The 27,286-nt window shown below is 36.6% G+C and overlaps 2 protein-coding genes across 7 annotated transcripts in view; one reads left to right on the forward strand and one right to left on the reverse strand.

The window, feature by feature from the left end:
* Window positions 1–11,205, forward strand: part of LOC144970976 (protein DDI1 homolog 2-like) — a 30,501-nt gene extending 19,296 nt beyond the window's left edge. Inside the window, exons 5-8 of the mRNA XM_078911207.1 lie at window positions 1,788–1,916; window positions 2,923–3,026; window positions 3,723–3,864; window positions 5,959–11,205. Of these exons, the coding sequence (XP_078767333.1) occupies window positions 1,788–1,916; window positions 2,923–3,026; window positions 3,723–3,864; window positions 5,959–6,125 (542 nt within the window). The 3' untranslated portion in view covers window positions 6,126–11,205. The remainder of the gene's footprint in view (window positions 1–1,787; window positions 1,917–2,922; window positions 3,027–3,722; window positions 3,865–5,958) is intronic.
* Window positions 11,206–13,896: 2,691 nt separating this feature from the next.
* The window catches only part of LOC144970977 (uncharacterized), a 75,230-nt gene continuing 61,840 nt past the window's right edge, over window positions 13,897–27,286 (reverse strand). For all 6 annotated transcript variants that reach the window (XM_078911209.1, XM_078911208.1, XM_078911210.1 and 3 more), the window contains 7 exons: window positions 22,763–22,908; window positions 20,687–20,840; window positions 19,503–19,635; window positions 19,130–19,275; window positions 17,325–17,441; window positions 15,067–16,389; window positions 13,897–14,060 (listed from right to left, as the gene is read on the reverse strand). In XM_078911209.1, the coding sequence (XP_078767335.1) occupies window positions 14,010–14,060; window positions 15,067–16,389; window positions 17,325–17,441; window positions 19,130–19,275; window positions 19,503–19,635; window positions 20,687–20,840; window positions 22,763–22,908 (2,070 nt within the window). In that variant the 3' untranslated portion in view covers window positions 13,897–14,009. The remainder of the gene's footprint in view (window positions 14,061–15,066; window positions 16,390–17,324; window positions 17,442–19,129; window positions 19,276–19,502; window positions 19,636–20,686; window positions 20,841–22,762; window positions 22,909–27,286) is intronic.

Consider the following 27,286-nt stretch of genomic DNA (forward strand, 5'->3'; position numbering starts at 1 on the left):
GTCAATTAACTGAAATCAGTTAATTCGTCAAATTCAAATATTTTAAAAAAGGAAAGAAAGAAATGAACAAAGAATGAATTCATGAATTGTAGTCGAATGACTGTAAAGTAATTAGGAATGTTCCACAGCGATGCGCATAGCTCATGGATCGTTTATATTAATGATAGATATAATGCCAATGCTAAGCGCCACTTTTTAGAAGTGCCGTGTCTGAACACATCCCAGTGTATTTTCACACAGCCTTCATGAAATTATTTTTTCACTTTCCAAACCTGCCGTGATCCCAATGGTAGCCAATTTTAACTGAGCCGCTGAGCGATAACTTTCACTGTTTCATCTAAGCCAAAATTGACCACATTTACCTGGAGGGAAGTAAAAGTATGAAAAAAGTAGAATGCAAAAGCCGGAAGTGTGTTATGTAGACGCCTTCAAATCGAAAGTTAGGGATTGCTACAGTACATCTCGATTGCCTCACATTGTAAACAAACTGGTTGACCGTTTCTAGTTTCTTCACTGATTGGGTACCTAATTATAAGGAACATACATGCCGAATTTTAGACAAATTTCATGGCCAAATACAAAATTTTATGGAAAATTATGAATTTTTTAATTCTTAGTAATACTTAATAATAATAATAATAATAATAATATTAATTATAAGACGAAGGAGAACAACTACTTACTACTACTGTTATAATAATAATAATGATAAGAACAACTACTACTACTACTAATACTATTAGTAAAAATTACTAAATTTGAAGTTTTCAATTTGGCATGTCTGTAACTAGCCAATTAATTCCAGCGCAAATTAATTTTCTCCCATTGTTTTCCCCAAGCGAACTTGCTGTTTACTAATCATTTCGATTCTGTAGATTTTTCCGCTATGACGAATTATGAAGAGTTTCAATTTTTATAGAGCTCATTTACATGTCTAACTTAATGTCTTTCATTGTTTGCTGATAGGTCTACTTTGTGCGTATTTTGTGGTCTTATGGCTTGTGACATTTAGGTCCTAGATTAAAGTCTCACTGTGGAAAAACAAAGTCGAAAACATAGAAAAGGCTGTATCCCATTGTCTCACCAGTGGGTGTAAAATGCGTACATGGTCAGTAAAAGCGTTGCTGTTGAGAAAGGGGTTATAATATATGTTCTACATTGACCAAGTTGTTCCTCTTTTTCTCCTATGTTTTTGTTTTTTTTTCTAGGAGGAAAAGAATCAGACCACCTGTGAGTTATGTTTTTATATATGAGCTATGGTCAAAAAGGTGCCAATTTTTTTGTCTCAAAATAATAGTGACTTAATAGTCCATTCATGTTTCTACAAACATTAAATATGAGCTTTAAAGTTTTGTGTTGTGTCTTAGTATTGTGCTGTGCTTGATGACACCAAAGGTCACAAGCAACGCCAACTTTTAAAAAACCCTTTATGAATCTTAATCAGATACGTAATATACTGCAATTGTATTTAAAAGTAAGTTTTGACTTTATACTATTAGTCAAATTTCAATCATGTGTGCTAGCTAAAACATCACATTTAATTTCTACATGCTTTCTAATAAGGCCAAACTGCATTCAATTTACGTTATTTCATATTCTGTTGAACAGAGTATGTTGAGCTGTCTTATTTTATCTCTTATTATTATCAATTGATTACAAGCATTAGCCCAATAAAAACAGCCCAATTTTTCTAACACAGGTATCAGGTGGGCACCTTTTGACCTTGGCTCATAAATATCTAAAGTTTTATTTGTGTGAAAAGTACATTTTATTTTCTTATTTTACAGGTGCCCAGATGACCATTATGAGCCAACAATGTGCAGAGAGATGTAATATAATGCGTCTGGTTGACAAACGATGGGCCGGTGTTGCCAAAGGTGTTGGCACTCAAAGAATTTTAGGAAGGGTACATTTATGTAAGTGACAATTTTTAAATTAAAGAATCTTTACTCTTGTATGTTGCAGTTTTACCCCTTTTTCTTCTGTTTTCCCCTTGAATTTATTAACATAACTTATAAATATTGAGTGAATGTTTATGCTACCTGCTTCAGGCCCTTGATCAGTGATCAGTTATTTTAAGGAACCATATATATGGGTCAGGTTTTCCTGCATTTTGACTTTATTGTTTTCTATCTATTGTGGTGTGTGTGAGATTTGTTTAGTCATAGGAATTTTTAAACCCTAGAAATATTTTCATACGAGTGACCTAATTGTGGTGTTCATTGTGGTAGGCACGATTAACAGAGACCCCTACCACTCCATTTAACATCTGCAATCCCACGCTCAAGACTGGTATTTTGTGTTTTGACAACGGTTAGAAATATTTCAAAAAGTTACCTTCTCATCAAACAGTGATGATAGTCTTCCAGGGATATTACAACTTCTAATTTTTTAAAAAGATTGATTCATGAACTATTGTTACATTCTCTCTCTCTGTCTGTCTCTCTCTCTCTCTTTTTTTTTCTTCTTTCTTTCTTTCTTATCCATATTATGTTTATAGAAGTCATCTGGTTGTAGAGATGATATACATACCTTCTGTTGTCTCTAATATTCAGATTTTCAAAAACAGTAGTGACGTCGATGAGAGGGGGAGGGGGGTAAGGTGAAAACATTTAGTGTTTGCCAATAGGGAGGTAAGTGGGAAAATTAATTGTCCTTTTTACCTAACGCATTTTGTCATGTTGCCATTAGTCAGAATGTCACCTTTAATTGTTTGGTGTCAGAGTTGGAGGTATTTTTGAGCAGGAAGTATTCATTTGTCTCAAATCCCTATTTTTTAATCTACAATTCTTATCTTCTGATATTCTGATTCCACTTTTGGGATCTGAAGGGTTGGCGGGTTTGGATATATTATAACTGTGTCCAATATAAATTGTACAAAGGGTACAAGTTTGTTCATCTATATTTATTTCAATTGATCAGGTCAAATCCAGATTGGCTCAGCTTTTCTTCAGTCATCTTTTTCTATCTTGGAGAATCAACCAATGGATATGCTCCTCGGATTGGATATGCTTAAGCGACACGAGGTAAGATTTTATCAAGTCTTGCTGAAGTTTTAGCTAATTGACCTGTACTTATAGATTTGTAAAAATAATAAACAAACATGAGTATAACAGCTTAAAAAAAGATCAAAATAACAAACCTATAATGTTTCGGGGCTTAAAATCCATCTTAGCCAACAAAAACAATGAGAACATAATTACATTACTGAAATAGCCAGGTCAACTTTCTGTATTAAGATCTTGGCGTGTATACAAATAGCTTTCGTTGGGTTACTATGGGGTGCCAAATTGAGAGAAATATTAAACGCATAAAATTTGCAGTGAAAAAGAGACCCCCCTCCCCCAAGAAAAACTTGTTGTTTGTTGGTTTCTTATTTTTTTTTTTTTTTTTTTTTTACACACCAAATTTTATGCAGAGAATTGTAGTACTTTATTTGGGGAGAATATACATTATTTACCTGAGGTTTGTCACGTCACTAATTAAATATAGGTTTGCATGTTGCTTCACTTTATTTCTGATAAACTACACGTTCCCCAAATAATGCGAATTGTTCCTCATTTTTGAAATTCTGATTTGAGACCCATGATTCTGTTGATAGATTCAAGATTGACAAATCTACATCTGATTACAGGAAAACTCAATTTTGAGTCTTTTCATATTATATAGATTACCATGATTTTCTTTTGTGACATATTTATTTTTATTTTTAAATTGACTAGTGTATGATTGACTTGAAAAAGAACCAGCTGGAAATAAGCAGTGCCGGAATTGTAGCTCCATTTTTAGCAGAGGCTGATTTACCAGCACACGCTAGACTCAATAATCCTGTTGAGGGCAATACTGGTGAAAGTGATCAATTAGGTAAGCTGAAATATTGTATCATATTATGCATGTGTGGTTCTTCCTTTAGTGGGTTAGATTTTCATGAATCAAGTTGTGAGAATATTTGGTGAAGGAAAGTGATCTAAATTTCATTTTGTTTAAAGATAATCTTAGACGTCGGTGAGACTGTGTCTTGAGTTTATGACATTAGACACAAAAAGTCATTATTGGGCTATTTTGGAAAGCTGTAGAAAAAAATTGGGTTTTTCATCACTTGCTTTGAGTTAATTATAACTTAAGTTTTTTGAAAAACAAAAGACTGACTCTATCGCCATGAGAATATCAGATGTAGCTTCTCAAAGTCTTACTGCTATTAGATAGGTAGCAGGACCTCATTTTTACAAATTATTTTTCAGTATTCAACTCAGAAAAATTGAGGAAAGCTAAATCCTTCCTTAGTTTTTCAAAATTTACTCTACTTTTGTCTTGTTGTGTAGAATGTCAATCATTTTAGCTCTCTCTCTCTCATATGTTATGTTTATAGAAGTCATTTAGTCCTTCATCATCATCATTGCCTTTTTCACCCTGGGTCAGGGTATAGGCCACAGACAAACAGTTTCCATCCTTCTCTATCCTGAGCCAACTTTTTTATCTCATTCCAGGTCTTACCACTTCTCTGTATATCAGCTTCTTTAATTCTTCTCCATGTTCCTCGTGGCCTTCCCTTGATCTTCTGCCCTGAGGGTTCCAGTCCAATACTTTCTTTGTTATAGTTGAGTCATTCTTTCTAAGCGTGTGTCCAATCCACCTCCATCGTCTTCTTCCTATATCCTCTCCCACTGGTTTCTGCTGTGTTCTTTTCCATACTTAAAATCTTCTCCCCAGACTTGAGGTGTTTCTGTCCGGATTGTATCCAGTGGGTTTCGCTTACTCCAAGTATATGCAGCCTGTATCTTCTCATCTCAGTCACAACTTGAGAGCTTTTTCCTGCTTCATACATGGTGCGAACGTTCCACGACGCAATTCGAAGCTGCTTGTTTGGCGAAGACGTCATCGGGTCAGCAGAGTCCTTTCGGCTTTGTCTGTTGTCCTTCATAAATTCTGTAATTTCAGAAACTCTTCGGTCGCCCAAGCTAAAAAAAGGATTTAGTTTGTCTGTGTTTCTGTAAAGGTTTGAGTTTAACGGAAAGGGGTGTTAACCCTTTGCCAACCCCCAACCTGGAGGACCAGGTGAATCAAAGATGGGGGAATCACACACCATTAGTCGCCTTTTACGACACGCTGGCTTGGCGTTGGGCTATTCTTGACCCTCTCAGTTGAGGGACCCCGGACACCACACGGGGTAAAAAAGTGACGTTACCAGGATTCGAACCCACAACGTCGATTATGGTCAAACTTCCAGGGCAGACGACTAAACCATTCGGCCATGACACCCACATTTAGTCCTTGAAAGATAGAATATTACGATAAGCAAGGGTGATCGATCTCAGAAAGCGATTGTTCAAATTATTTTTCCTTTGTTTAGATAGACTGGGTTGCAGTAACAAAGGTATTGTAGTGTGCTTTGTAAATTAAAAATAAATGCTTTTTAGCTTTTGGACCCAAAATTTATCATCTCTTGATGTAAATATTGGTTTGATAAATATTGTAAGTCTTTAAAAAAAATTTCGGGAAAGGACAATTCATTAAACATTTACATAAGAAGTATATTGTATAGTGTTACAATAACTATCATATTGTATATATAATTTTTGCATTTTGGCTCAAGTTTGCCTAGTGATACATTTTCCTCCTTTTTGACAAATTGCCATTATCGTCACTGATGAGTCATTTCGTTTTCTGTCTGCATATCTACATTGAAAAATGCTAAATCTCAAAGAAAATCATCAACAAGACAGTTGAAGGTAGAACTGGATGAGGACAGATATAATTTTTTTCACATATAATTTTTTATGGTTTTTGGCATTCCTTACATGACTAATTGTCAGGCGTGCTGATAGACCATCACTATCGGGGTTTTTTTCGTTCCCCAATATTTAATTTTTAAAACAATTCAACTTTTAACTGTGTACAGTTTTGATTACCTTATGATATTATTTAAAATTATGGAATTATATAAATGTTTCTCCTTAGGTGCTGGTTCATCATCCTCTTCATCCGGGTATCAACAGTTTTCAGAGGAGTTGGTATCGCGCTTGATGTCAAATGGTTTTAATAGAAGTCAGGTTTTGGAAGCATTACGGTTCTCACATGGTGATGCTGATCAAGCTCTCGCTGCCTTATTCTCTAATATGCCATGATTTGTATTATGAATGTTTCTGGCTCTGCTTGGTACAAATTGAATGATGTCAAGACTGGTAATGGATCAGTTTGGGATTAATGTGTGTTTGGCATGATGATAGAAAAGAATGGTTTTGGTTGTCTGGTATTGTATGTTGATTTGAGATGGGTTGTGCTTGTGTCACTTTTGTACAGCTTTTAATTTTTACTTTTATTGTTCTTTAGCATTGTTTTCTTCAATTTTAGTGTACAGGGGGTAAGGACGGGTGATATTTTTTGCCTAGCTGTTTTTAAACTGAAATATCTTTGGAAAGGCAGCAAGTGTAAACAGTATTGACCATGCGCTTTATTTTGACCTTTTAACATTACATGTATTCATGGGTGTCAGTTTTTCGGTTCATGCCGGAATTCCCGTTTCGTGATATCTCGAAGTCAAATACCTCCGATTTCAGTGTTTGGAGTAAAAGAACCTAATAGCATCGGTAAAAATTCGAAACGTGATTCAGCCACCTTTTCAGCGTATGGAGGTAGATAATGGTATAAAAACGGTGATGAAATAAGAGTAAAGTTTAGGCCGCATTTTCAGTCGGAACATTTTCAGGTTTCAGCACTTCTTCCTGCTGGCACCCATGCATGTATTGTATTTATTGAAATTTGTTTAATTTTAGATTAGTAGGGATATTTTCGGAGAGCATGCTTTTTTTTTCTTTTTTCATTATTATTAATGATATATTTATGAATATATTAAGAAGGGACAGTGTAATGTCAAGGTTTTCAGGAAAGTTATAACAGAATCGTTATTTTTACTCGAAAATGGATGTATGGCTGTATTTAGCTACACAATATGAAATCTAAACCATTTAAAATCATGCATTTTGAAATTATTACAGATTTTTAATTAAAATTCAGTTTTTTTCCTCAAGAATACATATATTTCATAGCTGCCAACTGTCCTGATAAAATCGGGACCGTCCTGATTTGGCAACCTGGAGAAAATTTTAGAACACAAAACAAAACAGACTTATATATACATTAAAATGACCCTTGCACATCCCAGAATTACGCTTTTTTGATTAGCAAAAAGCTATAAATCTGGATTAGACTCCAAACATACTAATGTTTTGGGTAATGACCATATTGTGTGTTAGGGTGACCCTATTTAGTTGGCAGCTGTTTAACTACCTTACTGCGGGTGGTTGGATGGGAGCATCACCCTTGAATCGTATACCTATGATGTTCGCATGGGTGTACGATCCGATAGTGATGTCATTTCTTCTTCTCTTTACTAGCCTATCCTGCTTCTTTGGTTTGTGATTGTATTTTTGACAGGGGATATTTTTTTCCCTGTAAATCCTCTGCCTGTTTGTTCTTGGTTATTTATAATTTAGCTTATGATATCTTTAGGTTATCCTTTTGATTGACATTTGTACTATTTTTGTTAGATTGCTTGTTTTTTTGTTTCAGCGGTCTCTCATATAACCTCAATTGTGTTGGAAGAGACCTAAAGCAACAAACAAACAAACAAACAAACTACCTTACTAAACTAGATTCTTTCCTCATTTTAAAAATATGCGTCCAAAATTCAACACTATTTTAGCTAATCTTTAGTCAAATTACTTCTTTGACACAAAAGTTTGACTCTCTCCTTATCAGCCATTTTCAGGATTTTCCCCAAAACTTCACATCCAACCAACACGAAAATATGTTTTGTTTTATCACTCAAACACAATAGCAGTAAGTTCTATCGATAAATACTTTCTTTAGCAAAACATGCTCTATACAACACACTGTTCATTTTCTTTAAATTTTATGATGAAATTTGAATAAGAAAATTGTTGGTTGTATCGTAATGAATGTGACGATTTTCCTATGGTTGGTTAGGAGAGGGTTAAAACAACATCCCAATTTTACTAAGGATTTCTGATTGTTGGGGTCATTTATTTTGAACATTTGCAGTCTAAAGTGCAAAGTGATCATAGGTACTTGATTGTTAAAGGAACAGTTAGTTTATTTGAGAAAACTTATTGGATTGTATCAACTAAGTATGATAGAAATGTCTGCTGTACTTTGTATCATAGTCACACAATGTACCTTTATTATGTATATTTTGCAGCACAATTCAATTTTGATTTTTTATGTGAAAGTTTGATATTTCACTTATGCTTTGCCTAATACAAGATGGATTTTTCCCCCATTACCAACATTTTGGGATTTTTTAAGAGATTGTCTCGTAATAGACTAATGTAGACTTAACTACGAAAAAATGTGTAGAATCATACATTTCTGACTCATCAGCATACCTGGGTAAGCGTTATTCTTTACTTCAAAACCTTTTGTTGGAAATGATACTCCGGTGCAGTGCACATATTTTACTATTGACTTTCAAGTTTTTAAAAACCCCTGGTTCAAATTGTTAATTTGCAGTTTGTATTTATTTCCCAGGACAACAATTTCTGACTTAGTGACTGCTCAGTTTTATTATTTCAAGCAGGAAAGTCTGCTAATAGCATAAATATTCATCATATTTTTAAATTTTTTTTTTGCTGGTTTCTTTCTTTTTCAAATGAAAAAATCCATTTTGTATTGTACAGGCTATAACTTCGGGTATTAGTGCCTGGCTCTGTCTTTCAATTTGTTCATGATTATTTGTTTGATATAAAATGTGCAATGTGATTGGTGAAGATCGAGCATACTGAATCAATCTTTACATCCTTCCTATTCTTTTGGCAGAGATTGTTTGATCCTTGTTACCCTTGATGTTATCTTTTATAGTGAGGTGAATATCGAGAATAAATTGGCTTAAGTTTCTAGTTCTTGACTTCAGTTGATCAGCATGGTGACAAAAAAAAGATGTATGCAAAGAATCAAGAGAAAGGTTGGATCTAATACAGCCAACGGGGCGGGGCCATAGATAAAAGGTAGAATCAGTATGTATTTGTCTTTGACTAGATCAATAAGATAAATAAAAGCTGCCTTAACAAGCTGTGTGAGATGGTGGTCTCTTCATGCCACACATGGAATAAACTAATAATTTTAAATATATATATTTATATATAAAGGTAAATGTACATTCTTTGTATATTATTGTCATTTTATGAATTGGTTGATTTTATCATAGTCCTGGTTATGCTAGGTGGAAATAACATTAGAGTAGGCTTTGTCTCCAAGGGATTTTGAGTTGGGGCAGTTGTTCTTTATGTTCTGTATAGGACTTTTGCAAAGAAGGAAACGGATTAGCACTTTTTGTTTTGATGAGTTTTTTTGTCATGTATGTCATCACTCTTTAGTATGCTGCTAAGTATGTAGTTATATTTTATGTTAATATCTTTGATAATCTTTTGGGTGGATATCTCTTGGCTATGATCTAGCGTTTGGTTTGTAAGATGGTCTCAAATTAGGCACATTGAGTGGGGTCTTTTGACCTTTCATGGTAGGCAGGGAGGTCACTATTGCTGTGTCTTCTATCACCCTATGATTCGTTTTCAATTTTGCTTTCCGTATTTGTCTTGGAATGAGATTACTCGGTATTGAGTGATGGGGAAACTGTCAAATGTTAGTAATTTTGAAAGATGATACTTTTTTTCCTAGTAAATCATCTCCCCTTTGTATGCTGTTATAGTTTTGTTTTAAATATATTTTGTAATCATGTTAGTGTTTTCCTTTGATGGGGAACGTGTGCATCTTGTAAATGCAGATACACCCTTATCCAACTTTCATGGGCGTGTGAGAGCACATGTAACTTTAGGTCAACAATCTTTTGACTATTCCACAATCTTCCTTTTGAATTTTGTTGCCGTTAATATTACCTAAAAGTTGTAATCAGTTAAGCTATTTCTAGTTGCCTTTGTGGGGTTTTTTTTTTCATGTGCTTGCATGTTGTAGTGCAGATGAGTGTCCTCTTTCTTTCTTTTTTTTTTGCCTATCACTGATATGACAGTGTTTAAGGCTACCTCTTTTTAACCCTCTCCCCACCAGCCAACAGAAAAATAAGTCAGTGTTAAATGAATCAAGGGCAACTCCCATAGTGGGCAGGGGGGTACATACTGTGTCTTCTATCCCCTTACATCTGTTTTCCAACTTGCTTTCTATCTTTTTCTTGGTGTGAGATTGCTCGGTTTTGTCCCGACCCTGGCCGGAGTCCTTGACTCGGAGGGAAACAGTCAAATGCATAGTTATTGTTTTGGGAGATGATATTTTTTTCCTTGTAAATCATCTCTCTGTTATGTATTATTATTTTTATTTTGAATGTATAATGTAAGCATTTGAGTGTATTCCTCTCTTTGTTGGATTTTGTGCTTGTGTCTGGATGAGACTTGTAGGTGATTTCAAACTAAGTACATTGGTGGTATGCTCATGGAATCTACATCTGATCCCTATTTGTTCTCAGTTCCCCTTTGTCTTACTTTTTCTTGGGTGCTTTAATTGTAATTCTAGAACTTTTTACTATCCCATTTTCTTCCTTTTTACTGGCGCTGATATAACCTAAATGTGTTGCAAGCGCCGTAAAACCCTTAAAAACAAACAAACAATCAAGGGCAACCGAAGATTATTTGGCTTTCCAGAATGATCTAAATGTTATTATAATATTCCATTCCATAATTTAAAAATAGAAGTCCATATCAATGTATGCTCTTGTTGAGACTATGGTTGTGCGATATGCAAGGTGTCACAGGAAAACTTGTTCATTCTAATGTGTGTGTGCGTACTTGTTCATTCTAATGTGTATGTGCGTTTTGAGACAACGTCTTGTAGCTCGTAGCTTAATTAGTGTATTTAGAGGCATCTATTTTTTAATTCTCTTGCTGAGTGTTGGCATCTTGGTGGCCTGCTGAACTATTCTCCTGAGTCTTACTTTTTCCTTAGGTCTTTGATTTTTTGTGTTGCAGCCGCTGAAATCTATTTTTTCCATTTATCTCTGGTTCCCAAGGAGGCTTTTTGGTGTCTTTGTGCCATTGAAATGTGCATTTAAGCAATGATGACATTTTTATCTTTTACGATCTGATATACATATTGTGCAAACTGAAATGTTGATTTATGTAATATGCTATAATGTGCAAAATGAATTATTCATTTATATAAATAAAGATATTATAAATGTAATTTATTTTCGAATTGTTTTTGCATTAACTTCACATTACAAACTAAAGACAAAAGCAAAACGAACATCTACAAAAGTCCTCACAAAAGAAACTGGGTGGGGTTGGTTTTTGTCCTTCCATAGTGGGCAGGAGGCCACTTGCTGCGTCTCCTATCCCCTATATTTCTGAGTTTGCTTTCTGTCTTTGTCTTGAAATGAGATTATTTGGTATTGTCCTGATCCTGGTCTGATTTCCTTGGCTGAGAGGGCAACAGTCAAATGTATAGTTATAGTTTTGAAAGTTGATAATTTTACTCTTGTAAATCATCTGGGTGGGGTTCCTGACCTCCCATGCTGGGCAGGGAGGCACTGTTGCTGTTGACTGAGGGACCGGGGCCCCCTGTAAAGCGTTTTGAGCACGTTTCCAATATACTTTCTGTCTTTATCTTGGAATGAGATTTGTCCAAGCCCTGACCAGATACCCTAGCTGGGAGGGAAACAGTCAAATGTATAGTTAACAGTTTTGGGAGATGATATTTTTTGTCATGTAAATCATCTCTCTGTTATGCACTGTACTGTATTGTTTTATTATATATGATTTGTAAACATTTGAGTGTATCCCTCTTAGTTGGGACCTGTGTTTGTGTCTGGATGAGACTTTTAGGTGATCTCAAACTAAGTACTTTGATAGTGTGGTCTTGGAATTTGCATCTGTTACCTTTTTGAAATTTCCCTTATCTTACATTTTCTTCTGGGTGGGGTTCCTACCTCCCATAGCGGGCAGGGAGGTACTTGCTGTGACTTCTATCCCCTCTTTTCTGTTTTCCAATTGCTTTCTGTCTTTGTCTTGGAATGAGATTGCTTGGTTTTGTCCTGACCTTGGTCGGAGTCCTTGGCTGAGAGGGAAACAGTCGAATGTATAGTTATAGTTTTGGGAGATGATATTTTTTTCCTTGTAAATCATCTCTGTTATGCATTGTATTATGTTTAGTTTACATATTATATTATATAATTGGTAAACATTTGAGTGTATTCCTCTTAGTTGGGACCTGTGCTTGTGTCTGGATGAGACTTTTAGGTGATCTCAGACTAAGTACTTTGACAGTGTGCTCTTGGAATCTACATCTGTTCCCTATTTGAACCAATTCCCCTTTGTCTTACCTTTTCTTTTGTGCTTTAATTGTAATTCTAGAACTTTTTACTATCCCATTTTCTTCCTTTTTACTGTCGCTGATACGACCTTTATGTGTGGAAAGCGCCGTAAAACCCTTTAAAACAAACAAAACAAGCTCCATAAAAACCTTTAAAACAAACAAAAAACAAACAATTCATATCGGCCAGATGTGTGTCACCACAAAAGTGATAGTTGGGAGATGTCCTCTCGTGTTCAATGTTTTGTGCTGCAGGCGAGGGCTCACAGCGGAAACACATATTATACACTCTAGTCTGGGCACATACTCTTGTGAAGAATGTGGTGTAATGGTTGCACGTCTGACCGCCAACGAGGACGTCTGAGGCTTGGTCCCCAGTCGAGGCAGGCTGAATTTTGTTTTGGATGTTTTGTTTTTTTTCCTGGTATTTTTCTTTCTGCTTTGTTTGACACTGTCTCGTAAACAAGTTTTCACTGCTGCAAATTGTCATCTCTATTAGTACTATTAGATTGAAGACCACTCTCACAAATATTTTATCTCAAAACCTTCAATTGATTTACTGGGCTGGCAGATGTATATAACCATCACAACTTCATTTGGGACATCAGCATCATCTCAAACCATCACCACCATGGCATCACCACGGTTACAACCACCATCACAGCATTGTCACTGCCACAACCACCACCACCACCACCACCACATCACTTCATCCAACACCACCACCGCTAGAGCACCTTCGCTACAACCAGCATATCCTCTTCTACAGGCACTAGCATCAATAAAAATAAAAATGGTCATTAAGTTTTAGTTTCTCGATAAACCGATAATTTTGTAATTACTAGTGATTGCTGCAAACGAATGTTTGAATGATGAAGATCGGAGTTTATTTTTGATTTGGGCTTGATGTTAGCTTTTATATAAATTTTTGTATTTTGCGCACTTTTATTTCCCACACATGCGGACAAAATACACTTTTTTGCTAAAAAATACACTTTTTAGGATCATAGAATACACTTTTCATTCTGGAAAGGTTGGCAGGTCTGAAGGCGTTAGTCTACTGCAAAGTACATTCCGCCAGACAGGCCCAGCTACCCAATCAGACTCCAGCTTGGATAAGGGAGGTTCAGAAAATAATCACGACTTCACCTGGGACCGATCCATTTCCCTATACATATAAATATTGTTAGGGCAATTGCTTATACCAGGGCCTATTTGTGCGGCTATGTGGTCTTGTGGTATGTCACTCGCTTTCGGATCGGAAGGTCCTGGGTTCGATCCTCGCTCGGCGCATAGTTGTGTCCTTTGAAAAGGCTCTTTACTCACATTCTCTCACCGTAATCAGGTGAAAAATGAGTACCTGGCCGTCAACAGCGTTGTCTCTGTCCGAAAAAAAAGTGTAATATCGCCTAATGGTCTTCATGTCTGGTCCCACATGTTAAGCGTTGCTGTTGGCCAGGGACCCCTTGTAAAGCGCTTTGAGCACGTTCAGTGGATATTGCCCTATATAAAAGCTCAATTACTTACTTTGACAGGAAGATGAGAAAAAATATCGGCAAAGTGTTTTACTTTATTTATGTTTTTATTTAATAAAATGGCGTAATGAGTGACGGTAATGATGACAGTTACACCTCCTGTAATCATAAAAATGAAGGGAAAAGCATACTGCTGCCAGACTAAGCGTTGTCTTTCATTCCCAGGTATTTACTTGTCAGTTCTTCGAAAGCCTGAAAAAAATGTAGGGGAAAAAAAAAGGTTACTGATGTGTCATTTCATTAACAAACAAGAACAAACAAATCAATACACAACACACACACACACACAGACAAACAAAGCGAGAGAGAAATTTCTATACCATAATTGTTGGAATTTTGCTCCAAAATTTTTGTTGTCATTTCTTTTCAACAAGGCAAAACATTTCAGAAAACTCCTCAACCTTATTCGTAGTAGTAGTAGTAGTAATAATACTAATAGTAGAAGTATGTAGTAGTAGTCGTAGTGATAATAGTACTAATAGAAGTAGTAGTAGTAGAAATCATGACGACAACATCATTATGATGATGATGATAATGGATTTCATAAATTAGCAATGACTATGAAAAATGTTTTTTTCTCTTTTTGAGGAAAATTTTTGTCTAAAATCAAAGCCCTATCTCCACTGAGTAAAAATGTTTTTGAATTTTGAAAATCCATTCATAAATAAACAAGTTATGCAGTTTCAAAGGTGTCATTTATTTGGATGACCCGCAAAGAGGAAAAAAACGCGAAAATATGGGACGCTTTTTCGGCATTTTTTTTCGACCTTTGGTTGTATCTTGCGTAATAAGTGTGAAACTTGAGCAAATTAGGATGGTGTTTTGTAAAATACGGGAAAAGTACTCGTCATATTCATATGAAATTTCACAACCAAAAAGAAGAAATGTTCATGTATTACCTTGTCAGCGACAAAACCTCCACGCCCGGTAGTTTTAGAAATATTTTACTCCAAAGAGTAAAAATCTATTTTTAACGGTCTTCTGGTATTTTTGGTAACTGTGTGCCAACTTTCAGTCATATTCATCAATAAACAGCGTCGTAATTAAATTTTTAAAATAGCATATATGAAACGGCTTCGTCCCATATTTTGACGCGAATTCGGGCACTTCGTAAGCGAAAAAAGAGGCCCAAAGATTTGTGCGGGATAGTCATTGCTACATAAATGGAAGTGTTTGATTTCTGCAATAAAATAGTTACCTTTATCTCAGCCAATGCATTTGGGTTGACCTGCCTTCGACTTATTCCCACGGTGCCCACACTCCAAGAATTTCTATTCTGGTTAGAGGTAGTTCTCTCTGTCCTGGCGCTGTAAAAACCACTCCTCATTCGAACATTTTCCATCCTTGGACTGTCCGAGTTATGCTCAGGAATCTCAAGTATGCCTCTCGCGCTATAAGCCAATGTATTTATATCGTTAACAGTATCACTTCTGCCTCTGTAGTCACCCCGACTGCCTTGGTTGTACAAATAGGGTTCATGGTTGTAGTCACTAGAAGGTGACATGGATAATGCCGAAGATTCATTTTCGTCCCGGTCAAAGCTCAAATTTAGTTTCGGAACTGAAGATGTGAAATCACCGGCAATGTTTTTTGATTCTGTTGGAGAGCCATTATCATATTCCTTCTTGCTGTCCGGTTTCGTTAGCAATTTAAATAATGACGGAGTTGAGGATGATGGCTTAAGACGGGAAGCAATTTTGTCAATTTGCGTAAAAGAATGGGAGTTGGATAGTTTTGATAATATTCTCTCCTTAGGCGTTCTGTGCTTTTTCGTGGGCGTGCCATTTTGGTCGCTTGCAATATTACAATCGTCCGTTCTAAACGAGTCGGGGGGAGCGTATATGTTCCAGTCCTGAGATGAAAACTCATTGTTGTTATTGTTATTATTATTGTTATTGTTATTGTTGTTATTTGCTGTCACATCTATCACATCTGGTGGTTTTTCCTTCGACCCAAAAGCGTTATCAACCGTGTCAATTTCGTTGATTATACTTTCATCATGTTTACCGAACGGCGATTTATTATGATTTTTTCGCAGTTTATTCCAGTGAGCTCTTGCAAATGTTCTGTGTGCAAATTGCTGCATGCTACTTTTTATGCTATTGGACCTTACAACCTCTTTTTCTTTTCGTTTTTCTTTCTCCTGTGTCTTTTTCTTGTTATTGTCGTGGACTCCTTCTTCCGATGTCCCAATTTCCCAACTCCGTCGGCTTGGCGAGTCTGCCACCGATTGGCTAACGGCCATTTTTAAAAGAGTGGTGTCACAGGAATGTCGTAGTTTGTTTTTGTTGTTAGACGCTTCGTCTCGAGGACTGCACACTTCATGGGATGATATTGACGAGTCAATTTCTTGAAGTTGAGAAGACAATCGTTTGACTTGTTGCTCTAGTTCTGATTGATGGCCTTGGTCTACCCCGTGACTTTGTACAAGATCTGGTTTACGGCGTACAAGCTGAAACATGGCTTTCTTGTCTTTGGGAGAGGCCGACGATTCTTCAAGTTGCTTTTGAATTGCAGACATCTTCGCGAGGTAGAGAAAAATGAAAAAGAGAGATTATTAGAACCTCCTGGCTTCGATATTATTATTTTTGGAAAAAAAAAAATACAGACACAAACATACTCAGATCCACACACACACATGCGTACACACACTACGCACAAAAAGAAATAAAACTCCCATTAGTGATTTAAAAAATATTTGAAATATACTCAACAAAAAAACAAAACAAAACAAAATCCACTTCATTGGAATAGGCAAAACCCCATCAAAACAATAGGAATAAACAATCACACAAGAAACAACGCAATAAACAACGTTATGTCAATATCTACTTTACCAGACTACTGATACTACAGACGAGAAAAGTTAATTAATTCTCTCTTTTGTTTAGAAGAGAAAATCTCTTTATTCCAAATATATTACCATTTAAAGATAAATGGCCAGAAAGGATAAATGCATTATCATTTAAGAATATGTATATTGTAGACAGGGGCGGACACAATTCGTTTTCTTTTCTTTTTCTATAACAACTGAAAGACGAATGAAAACGTGACTTTATTAGTCCGCTAAAAGGTAAGTTTTTTGGTTATATTCATTGTAGTGTTTATAAACGGGAAATAATCGTTTACCTTAAACGATTGGTAAATTTTGGAAGAGATAGCTAATAGGGACATAAAGTGTGACGTCACATCTATTTAGCAACGGCCCTTTTGGTTCCATACTCACAAGAAAGAATCAAGCTGCGATCTACTACGAGCATCGTTGCTTTGATTTTAATTAATCGACTTTGCTAAAATGGTTCAATGTTTTGCACTTGATTGTCGACATCGCTTGCAGAGGAAGGCCTGTCGGTCTTATCGATTTCCAAGTGGAACCACTTTTGGTTGCTGTGAGTGTAGTTAAGAGGAAGTGACATCACGACTTTGAAACCCTATTCATCTAACCACTCTACTTACTTTGATTTGCGTAGACATGCGTCTTTGCCGTAGTCGAGTGAGTGTGCGTATCCTGTCGTCATCCATCGGAGAGGGAGAATTTGTCCCATCCACAGGACTATCCGGGCTCGGTGGTGCCTAGAGATGGAACATAGACGTGGAAGAGATGATCATAGCTGGGTTAGATGTACGCCTTAAATTGAGCTTTTATAAAAAGAGCAATATCCACTAAATGTGCTCAAAGCGCTTTACAAATTTATCCCTGGCCAACAGCAACACTTAACATGTAGGACGTGACATGACGCCTTTTAGGTGATAGTACATTTTTTTCGGACAGACGACGCTGTTAACGGCCAGCTAAAGACCCTTTTCCAAGGACTCAACTATGCACCGAGCGAAGCTTGAACCCAGGACCTTCCGATCCGAAAGCGAGTGTCATACCATATGACCACATAGCCACATGTATAGATTATAGAATAGCTTCAGACTACAATATTATAAGAGATATTATTTACTTCCATTGCACTTTTACCGTGGACTCCTGATAAAGTTAACACTGCCAGACCAGAAAGATTGGTTGACTGAAAAAATAGTCACTGTTAATTATTATTCATTGTCTGTTGTTTTGGGCGAAAGAAACGGTCAGTTTTTCCTCACTATTGTAACATCGCCCAATTATCATCTGAGTATATACTACATTATCTAAATTTTGAACTTGAAAAATGTTATTTTTTTTTATTTTTCATAGTATATATCACAGTCAGAATTGCATTATGACATCTACCCTAAGTGAACAAGATACTGCTTCATCGACCAAATCACTTAAAGAAGACACCCAACCCTAACTCTCTCCTTATCAGCCATTTTCAGAGTTTCCCCTGAAATTGCACACACACCCAACACAAAAGTAGCCCTTTTTTTTACTCAAACAGAAAAGCAACAAATGCATTCTATAAACAATATTGTTCTGCAAAATTAGCTCTACAACACAGTCTTGAAGATATTGTCGTTGACAGTTGTAACAAATACACATATTTTAATAGTTTGTGATATACAAAAGAAAGAATGAGAAATTTGTTGGTTGCATCGTAACGGATGTGACGATATTCCTATGCTTGGCAAAGATAGGGTTAAATGTTAAAGCACGAGGCACGATCATTATTTCATTGTTTCATGTTACGTTAAATTACCAAAATTACTATATTATAACAAAAAGTGGATACATTTTCATTTCCCTAAAACAACATTGAATAGCAATAGGAAATGGAATGGAAGCTTCCATTTAAATTTAATCACCCAAGACAGATAATATTAACGTCCACATTATCTGTCTTTGTTGGTTAAAGAAACTGGAGGCATCAAAAATGTGGTTTCTTAGAAGGATGTTAAGAATCTCATGGACAGAGAAGAAAACTAATGAAGAAGTATCAGAGCAAGCTGAAACTAATTCGTACAATAAGAAAAAGACAAATGCAATTTTTAGGGCACCTAAATCGACATAAATGTATTGAACATCTTGCTCTCACAGGAAAGATAGAAGGTAAAAAGAGTAAAGGTAGACCAAGAAAAACATAATATTCGAATAGTTTGAACAGCTGGGTGTCAAAGAAAGAGCAGAGTAATATCAGTTTTCTTAGGTTATCTGATCAGAGAGATTAATGGCGTACCATGATCACCGATGTCTGGCACAGACTTGGTACTTGAAGAAGAAGAAGAAGGTGATTTACTATTGCTATTTATTCCTTCGAGCTTCAAGAAGCAACATTTTATATCAGCATTACGAAAATTACTCATTATACACTATATTATGAAACTAAAAATCTTACCCTTGTTCCGCTTCTAGCTGCTCTAATCTTTTGTAGCTCCAACTTCTGTCTCAACATTTCTGCCAGTAATTTGTGTTTGACGTTTTGGACAGACGATGGAACCTCTTCAGTTTTCTCATCACCTCCATTTGAACTTGACTTCACATCTGAAGCAAGATTAAATAATAATTCTGTAAATTAGGTTTTGTTAATAGTGTAGAGTGAATGCGTTTGGGACATGATTCAGTCCCTTAATCAGTGACTCTGGTGACTTGAAGAACTCATAAATACGGGTAGGTCTATTACGCAAATCTTGAGTCTTATTGTTATCTAACAGTTGTGTAATAATTAATTTAACACTTTGAAACATTTTATTATCGAGCAATACACAAACCTGATTTGTTACTTGCAACCATCACGTCACTTTGATGTCTCCTAGCCTTGGATGTAATGATGCCACTGATAGACTCGTGCCAAACCTCCAACTCATCTCTAGAATCCAGAGACAAAAGGATGTCCACGTAATCCTGTACAGACAAGGATGAAGAAAAAAAAATGATGTTAACTTTTACAACGCACATCGGCACAGGCAGGAAGTCTGTTGTCTAATAAAATGTGTCTATGTGGTCTTGTGGTATGACACTTGCCTTCGGATCGGAAGGTTCAGGTTCGAGTCCCGCTCTGAGCAGCGCTTAGTTGAGTCCTTGGAAAAAGCCTTTTTCTCCTATTCTCTCAACATACCCAGGTGTAAAATGAGTACCTTGCCGATAACAACGTTGTCCCTGTCCGAAAAAAAATGTAATATCGCCTAATAGGCGACATGTCTCGTCTTACATTTTAAGTGTTGCTGTTGGCTATGGAAACTTTGTAAAGCGATTTGAGCACGTTTAGTGGATATTACGCTATATAAATGCTCATGTTTTTTTTTTCTTGAGCTGAGCAATTCACTTCTATGACGACAAAACGACAACAGACAGCTGAGTGAAGTCAACTGCATACCATCTATTTGTGTTTACAACATCATACTGTCTTCGTGATTTTTTCTTCCTCTATTCATTCAGACACGACCCGGCCATCGATCAATAAAGCCATCTATTCCTCTCTTCCCATGAAACTTCCAAACAGTAATATTGCTTGTTTTCAAAATACTTTAAATCACCTGCCCACCTGATTTCTTAATTCACCGTTTCTATTCTATAATTGTGACTAAGCAAACACATAATAAACAAAAATATAGTCAATAATAACATCTAGTTCAATCATCTACGTCATTATCATCACCGTTATATTTTGGTGTTCAGAGGTTTAGCTTGTTGAGCGTCTAACCATCACTCGAAGAATGCATTAGAATCCTTGTCTGAGATACGATGGAACTTTTCAGGTTCCGTCTGTCCACCTTTCAGAAAATTGGAAATTGGAAAAGAACTTAGAACTGCCTAATAAAGTTTTACGTTGATCCGACTTCCGATCGAAAGAACAGCAAACCATTCGTTTTATCTAATTCATATTGCAGAAACTGAGAAACATTACAACACTCTATGTGACAGATAATTCATTAAAATGTTTATATTCTCTTACACGGTGAGTCAGGCTAAGGACGAATCGCTTCCCTTGAAATCTGTCAACGAGCTGTTCGATGTGGTATCCGGTCAGATCAGTAGAGTCTGCACTTATCTGGTCGTTTGGTGTGACGTAAAAGCACAAACATCCGTCTTTGAGGGAACACCAATATCTGAACGATGGAGATTGAGTCATTGGTTAAGAGTAGTTATATGGTAGCATTTTTTGCAGTGTTAGTGATCGTGATTAAACGGTTGATGGATTGGTGATTTTGGTGGTGGCAGTGACCCCAAAGGGTCATGGCTAAAAGTAAAAGGTTGATGGATAGGTAGTCATGGTGGTGGCATTGTTTGTCATACCTTAACTGGTGATGCAAGTGTTTGTGGTCGTGGCTAAACATTCGGAGATTGAATTATTGATATTAGTTAAGGGATTTGGTGGTGGCAGCATTTGTGGACCTGGCTAAACGGGTGATGGGTAGGTGGTCATGGTGGTGGCATTGTTAGTGATCATAGTGAAACGGGTGATGGGTCGGTGGCTATGGTGGTGGCATTGTTAGTGATCATATCGTAACGGGTGATGGGTAGGTGGCATAGGTAGGTGGCCATGGTGGTTGCATTGTTAGTGATCATAGTGAAACGGGTGATGGGTCGGTGGCTATGGTGGTGGCATTGTTAGTGATCATATCGTAACGGGTGATGGGTAGGTGGCTATGGTGGTGGCATTGTTAGTGATCATATCGTAACGGGTGATGGGTAGGTGGCATAGGTAGGTGGCCATGGTGGTTGCATTGTTAGTGATCATAGTGAAACGGGTGATGGGTGATGATTAGGTGGTATGGGTAGGTGGCCATGGTGGTGGCGTTGCTAGTGATCATCGCGTAACGGGTGGTGGGTCGGTGGCATTGTTAGTGATCATATCGTAACGGGTGATGGATAGGTGGCATAATAGGTAGGTGGCCATGGTGGTGGCGTTGATAGTGATCATATCGTAACGGGTGATGGATAGGTGGCATAATAGGTAGGTGGTCATGGTGGTGACTAGAGAAGAAGGCTATGGTAGGTGGCAGTAGTGGTGGCAATGTTGTGTTCATGGTTAAATGAATGCTAGGGAGGTGGTATTTGTGATAATAATGTTTGTCATCGGGGCTAAAATGGTGATGGGTAAGTAGTTTTGACGGCCGATGGGTAGGTGGTCATGGTGGTGGTAGTGTTTTGGTTGTGGCTAAACCGGTAATAAATGGCGGTGGTGATGGCTAAATTGATGATTTTGGATTGGCAGAAAAAAAATTAGAAATAATGTGCCCTTGACATAACTGCTTCAGATATGGAACTACATGAGATGAGATGAGATGACATAACCTAAAGTGAGTATCAGGCTTCTGGAAGTCTTGGACTATTCAACAATAAAATTAATTTAACTATATCAATAATTAAAGAAAAAAAAAGAAAAACAAACAAACAAACAAACGAATAAACAAACAAAAACAACACGAAAAAAATAAGAGGAAAGAAAGGGAAAAAAAAAACAAGAACCAAATTCTGAAAGGAACGTTTCAGGATTAAAATGATTTTTTCCAGTAATCAATAGACCAATTAATACGGGAAATTGAAAGAAAAGGTTTAAATGTGGCATGTTTGGAAAAAAAAGATGGTAAAAAAAAAAAGTAAACAATAAAATGCGGTGCTCGAAGGAACCTAGGTGGAATGGACAGAAAGAGGGAAAGAGAAAGAGGTAGAGGAAGAGGAATAACAAAAAGAAAGAGGAGACATGCCTCAAGCTACTTTCAATAAAAACAGACACTCAGAAAATAAACGTGAAAGGGAAGAACAAACGAGTCCTCAAAAGCAAAATTAGATAGGCCTGAAAAGTCAGGGACGCTGTTTGACGTTGGGGTACTCTACCTACATTTTTGTATTGACAATTAAATCTTTGTATACAAAATGTTCTTATTACTAAGAGGAAAGAGAGTGTATGTGTATGTGTGTGTGTGTTTGTGTGTGCGTGTGTGTGTGTATAAGAGAGAGAGAGAGAGAGAGAGAGAGAGAGAGAGAGAGAGAGAGTGAGAGATATATAATATATATCAGAACATACTTGATCCAGTGCTCATCAGTCCGTTTTTCAAGAAATCCTTCCATAAAACTGTCCTCCGTTTCCTCGTCGTTATCAGGGGAGGTAAAAACGTCCTCGTCGTCAGGAAGAGATTGGTCTGGGATCCCAGTATTGCGATTCGAGGATACCTGTGACCAAAGGATTGGAGAAAACAAATATTTGTAGAAGAATCATATACTCCACAATGGATAATAGTTAAGTCTCGAAACTCATTGAAAAAAAAAAGAAACAAATATATTAACATATTTAACCAAAAAAAAATGTAAGCTCCTGTCTAAGCCGTCTCAAACCGATAACAAACACGTAATCAATTCAACGTCTGAATACGTGTTTTAAGTGTTTGTATACGTGTTTTTATATCATATATATTTAAAAATATGAATAATGTACAAACAATATTATAATAATTTTCCCATTAGAACTATTTCCAATATTTGCTTTTAAGCTAATATTAATATATATATTTTAAACCGAAACACTAAAACTGAATATCTTGTCTTCAATCGAAAATGTCATAGATAGGCTACTCACATTTTGATTGATCATTTCTAGCCTCAGACAGTTTAGAGTCCACTCTGATTTTTATATAAAATGTCACTGCTTTAATGCTGTGATAATCCTTTCACGAAGTCTTAAAATAATGATGAGCAAGCTACATATTAATGAACAAAGGCACACAAAGTGGACGTTTCAGGTTTCCCCTTTATAACAACATGGACGAAAGAAGAATTTGACTTTTCCGAGTGTTCAGCAGCAACATCTGTTCTCTCCAGTGGTTTAAATGCAGCTATCAAACCATAGTTATATGGAAGGTAATTTATTAACCCTTTCCTTACCACCTGCAACAAAATCGTCACATTTGTTACGACAATATACGTTTTTCTTATTCAGATTTATTTTGTACATCACAAACTTTGAAGAATGATCTTTGTTTTACTAATAAGCACATAAAGTTGTTTTGTAGAGAGCTTGTTCGAGTTTTTAAAAATCCTTTTTTCTGCTGGGTAAGCCTTTCCATTTTGGGAAAATGCTGAAATTGATTGGTAGGGAGAGAGTTAAACGCGGGATTGTCATTTCAGGTTTTAGTACAATACACGAACCTACAAGATAAAAGGACATGTATCAATCCATTTGAACAATGTCCCAGTCTGCTGTGACGTCAATCTCGCTATCAACAACAACGCTTTAAACTACAGACAAGGTGACAAAAGTTTAGTCTGATCAGCGTTTGATTGCATCACGAAATAAACAAGATAAATAAATAAGTATATAAACGGAGTGATCAAGGTAACCTCACATTACAATGTCTAGTTTCTTCCAGTTTACACACACACACACACACACACACACTCACATAGATACACACACACACACACACACACACACATAAATATACATGCGCACATACATACATACAAATTTACTGTCACAATATATGCAAACAACCAGAACACTAATAAACACTTGCGCACATAAAGTGAACATGTGCGTCTAGGGGACGAGATCGCCGAACGGATAAAGCATTGCCCTAGCAACCGAATAAATCGGGTTCGATCATCGCTATTAGTATACTGTATTTTCTTTTGTTTTTGATTGAGCTATAAACCTAGCCCAGAAAATTCACTTCATGGCGCTGCACTGCGATTAACACTTGCAATATGTCTTGCGGTTTTTCCGACATATTCTGGACCCTTATAACAGATTTTACGCTTGGAGTGGATTAAGGATATTTGATTTATTCATTTTCATTTTTTAGAATCATTCTAGCTATTCATTTATTTCATCCACACATACGCATACCTTTATACACACAGACACCCACTCTCCTAACATAACAAAACAAATCAATATTTATTTATTTATTTATTTATTTATGTATCTATTCATTTATTATTCACTAAACGTGCCAATAATAAATGGGCGGCTAACAGGCATTTAATTAAACTGGTTCCTTAACGTGCTGCCTGGGGCAATGAATGGAGCATTGCGATGAGGAAAAAAAACACGATATAAATAATGGATGTGTGCTACACAAATTATGTTCATTTTACATTTGACTTGATTTTCTTAGTCTGGTTGTTTTATGCGACTATGTGGTCTTGTGGTGTGACACTCGCCTTCAGATCGGAAGGTCCGGGGTTCGAATCTCACTCCGAGCGGCACATAGCCGAGTCCTTGGAAAAGACTATTTACACACATTATCTCACCGTACTCAGGTGTAAAATGAGTACCTGTAGAAAACAAATATTGTAATATCGACTAACAGGCGTCATGTCATGTTTCGTCCTACATGTTAAAGATTGCTGTTGGCTAGGGAAGCCTTTGAGCACGTTTAATAGATATTGCACTATATAAATGCTAACGTTTTATATAAATGCTCCAGTTTAATTGAATGGGTTCATGGCCAATAAATCCATCCTAAACGTTTTCATTTGTCAAATAAGCATCTTGGTTTTCCCCATTTTTTTTTTAACCCCGTGCCCTTCTATCTTTCTCTCTCTTTCTCTCTGCTTCGTGTTTAAACGTTATCGGGTCGGCGGCATCAAAGTATTTTACCTTTTTTACCACCGTTTCAATTACAAACAACAAAATATCAAAGAGGCAACCAAAAAAAAAAAAAAAAAAAAAAAGATAAAAAAAAAATAGAAAAAAAGAAAAAGGGAACCAAAGTTTGATCAAGGACAAACCTGCGGTGCACTGATTACGGGCAACATGGCTCAGCGGTACGGTCTTTTGCTCCGTACCCGAAAGGTACCGAGTTCGAATACCCGCTGCGTTGTGTGGCCTTGAGCAAGTCACTTCGCCCTAGCTCAGTTTGCGGCGCTGCACTGCGGCTGAGCCCTGGGTTATTCCAGTTTTCCGTTGGAATAGACCCTAAAGACAAATATCTCATATGGAATGAATAAAGGGAATTAAAAAAAAAACTACCAAAACTCGTAGACCCAGTCCTTTATATAGCCGTAAGGCAAAGTCAATAGAGTCGGAGTTTATCCTGGTTTCTATAGGGGACAAAAACAAGTGCTCGCTACATTTTGGATTGAACGTTGGTATACCGCGAAATACTTTCCGCTTGATCTTACAAAACCAGCTACATAATCAATTCTGGTTGAATAGGGGGATAAAAATGAAAATCGACTGCACCCGGGATCGATACCGGTCCCTTTGCGTGCGAATCGAGTGCTCTTCTGACTGAGCCATCAGACCCATTTAGTCCCGATAAAACACATTTTTTTCCAATTTAAAAGAAGCCTCGGTTTTGAGAAATTTAGACAAGTTCATGGTGTGTGTGTGTGTGTGTGGGGGGGGGGGGGTGATCGTAATCCATCGATATGTTTGAAGCGGAAAAAAATTCATTCAACGTTCTGCTAGAATATTGTATTTGCCAAGAACTCATTTACATAATTTGCTTTGTGTGGGGTAATGAGTATACTATTATAAAGTTCTTTCAAAACGGACATATTATTTTGTTAAAAATACTGTGTTTTTACCCTATTCGTTAACTTCTGCCAAACATTTATACACACACACACACATATAGTTGCTTGGTAGATTGCCTTTATTAACATAGTTTCCCTTGTTACAATGTTGATATGTAGCAACGACAGATATACCAACACTTTATCTTCCTGTGTCGGGAGCAATTATGCAACGAAATGTGAAAATATTAGTGAAGTTCACACATCGCCTTCACACAAATTACAAGGGAAAATTAACCTAGCTACACTAGATTAGTTGTTCAACATACTAACACTAAAAGCGAACATCACGTCAAACTGACATATTAAAGACAAAGAGCGCAATACTGATAAATATTTTAAAACACTTTTTAACTGTCGGCAACAGATTGTTACTTTGAGTCTTAGAGGGGAACTGGAAACATTTATCAAATTCATTAGAGGATTGTTCCGTAGGCAAGGCAAAGCGAGACCAAAAAAAAAAAAAAAAGGCAAATATTATGGGCGCTAATCGACACGATATCATTACTGTCCAACACCAATTTTTTTTTTTTTTTTGTTTTTAAATTGAAAAACTCTTAAACTCAAGACTGAATATATTGTGCGAAAGCATCGTGTAGCGCATTGAACATGGTGGAACCGTAAAAGACCCAGATACCCAACCATTGCTGGGTAGACACGCGGGGAGTGGGGGGATGTGGGTGGAACAAATATCTCGATTTCACTCGGGATCGATATTGGTCCCTTTAGTTGTGAAGCAAGTGCTCTACCAACTGAGCTATTGGAACCTCCTTCGTGCCCGAAGAGACAACACCGGAATTGAATAATATACGATTCCATCAAGTCATTTGGTTTAAGGCAACATTCCCTGTTGCTTGACTTTGACAAAAGTCGGGATACGGTAACAGTTTGGTGGTCCATCGATGCAATAATTGTATTTGAGATTTAAAAAAAAATTATATGCAACTACTACTACTACTACTACTACTACTACTACTACTACTACTACTACTACTACTACTACTACTACTACTACTACTACTACTACTAC

The sequence above is a fragment of the Berghia stephanieae genome, chromosome 4, assembly GCF_034508935.2.
Source record: "Berghia stephanieae isolate SIO BIC M18660-M18661 chromosome 4, UCSD_Bste_1.3, whole genome shotgun sequence".
Taxonomy (NCBI): domain Eukaryota; kingdom Metazoa; phylum Mollusca; class Gastropoda; order Nudibranchia; family Aeolidiidae; genus Berghia; species Berghia stephanieae.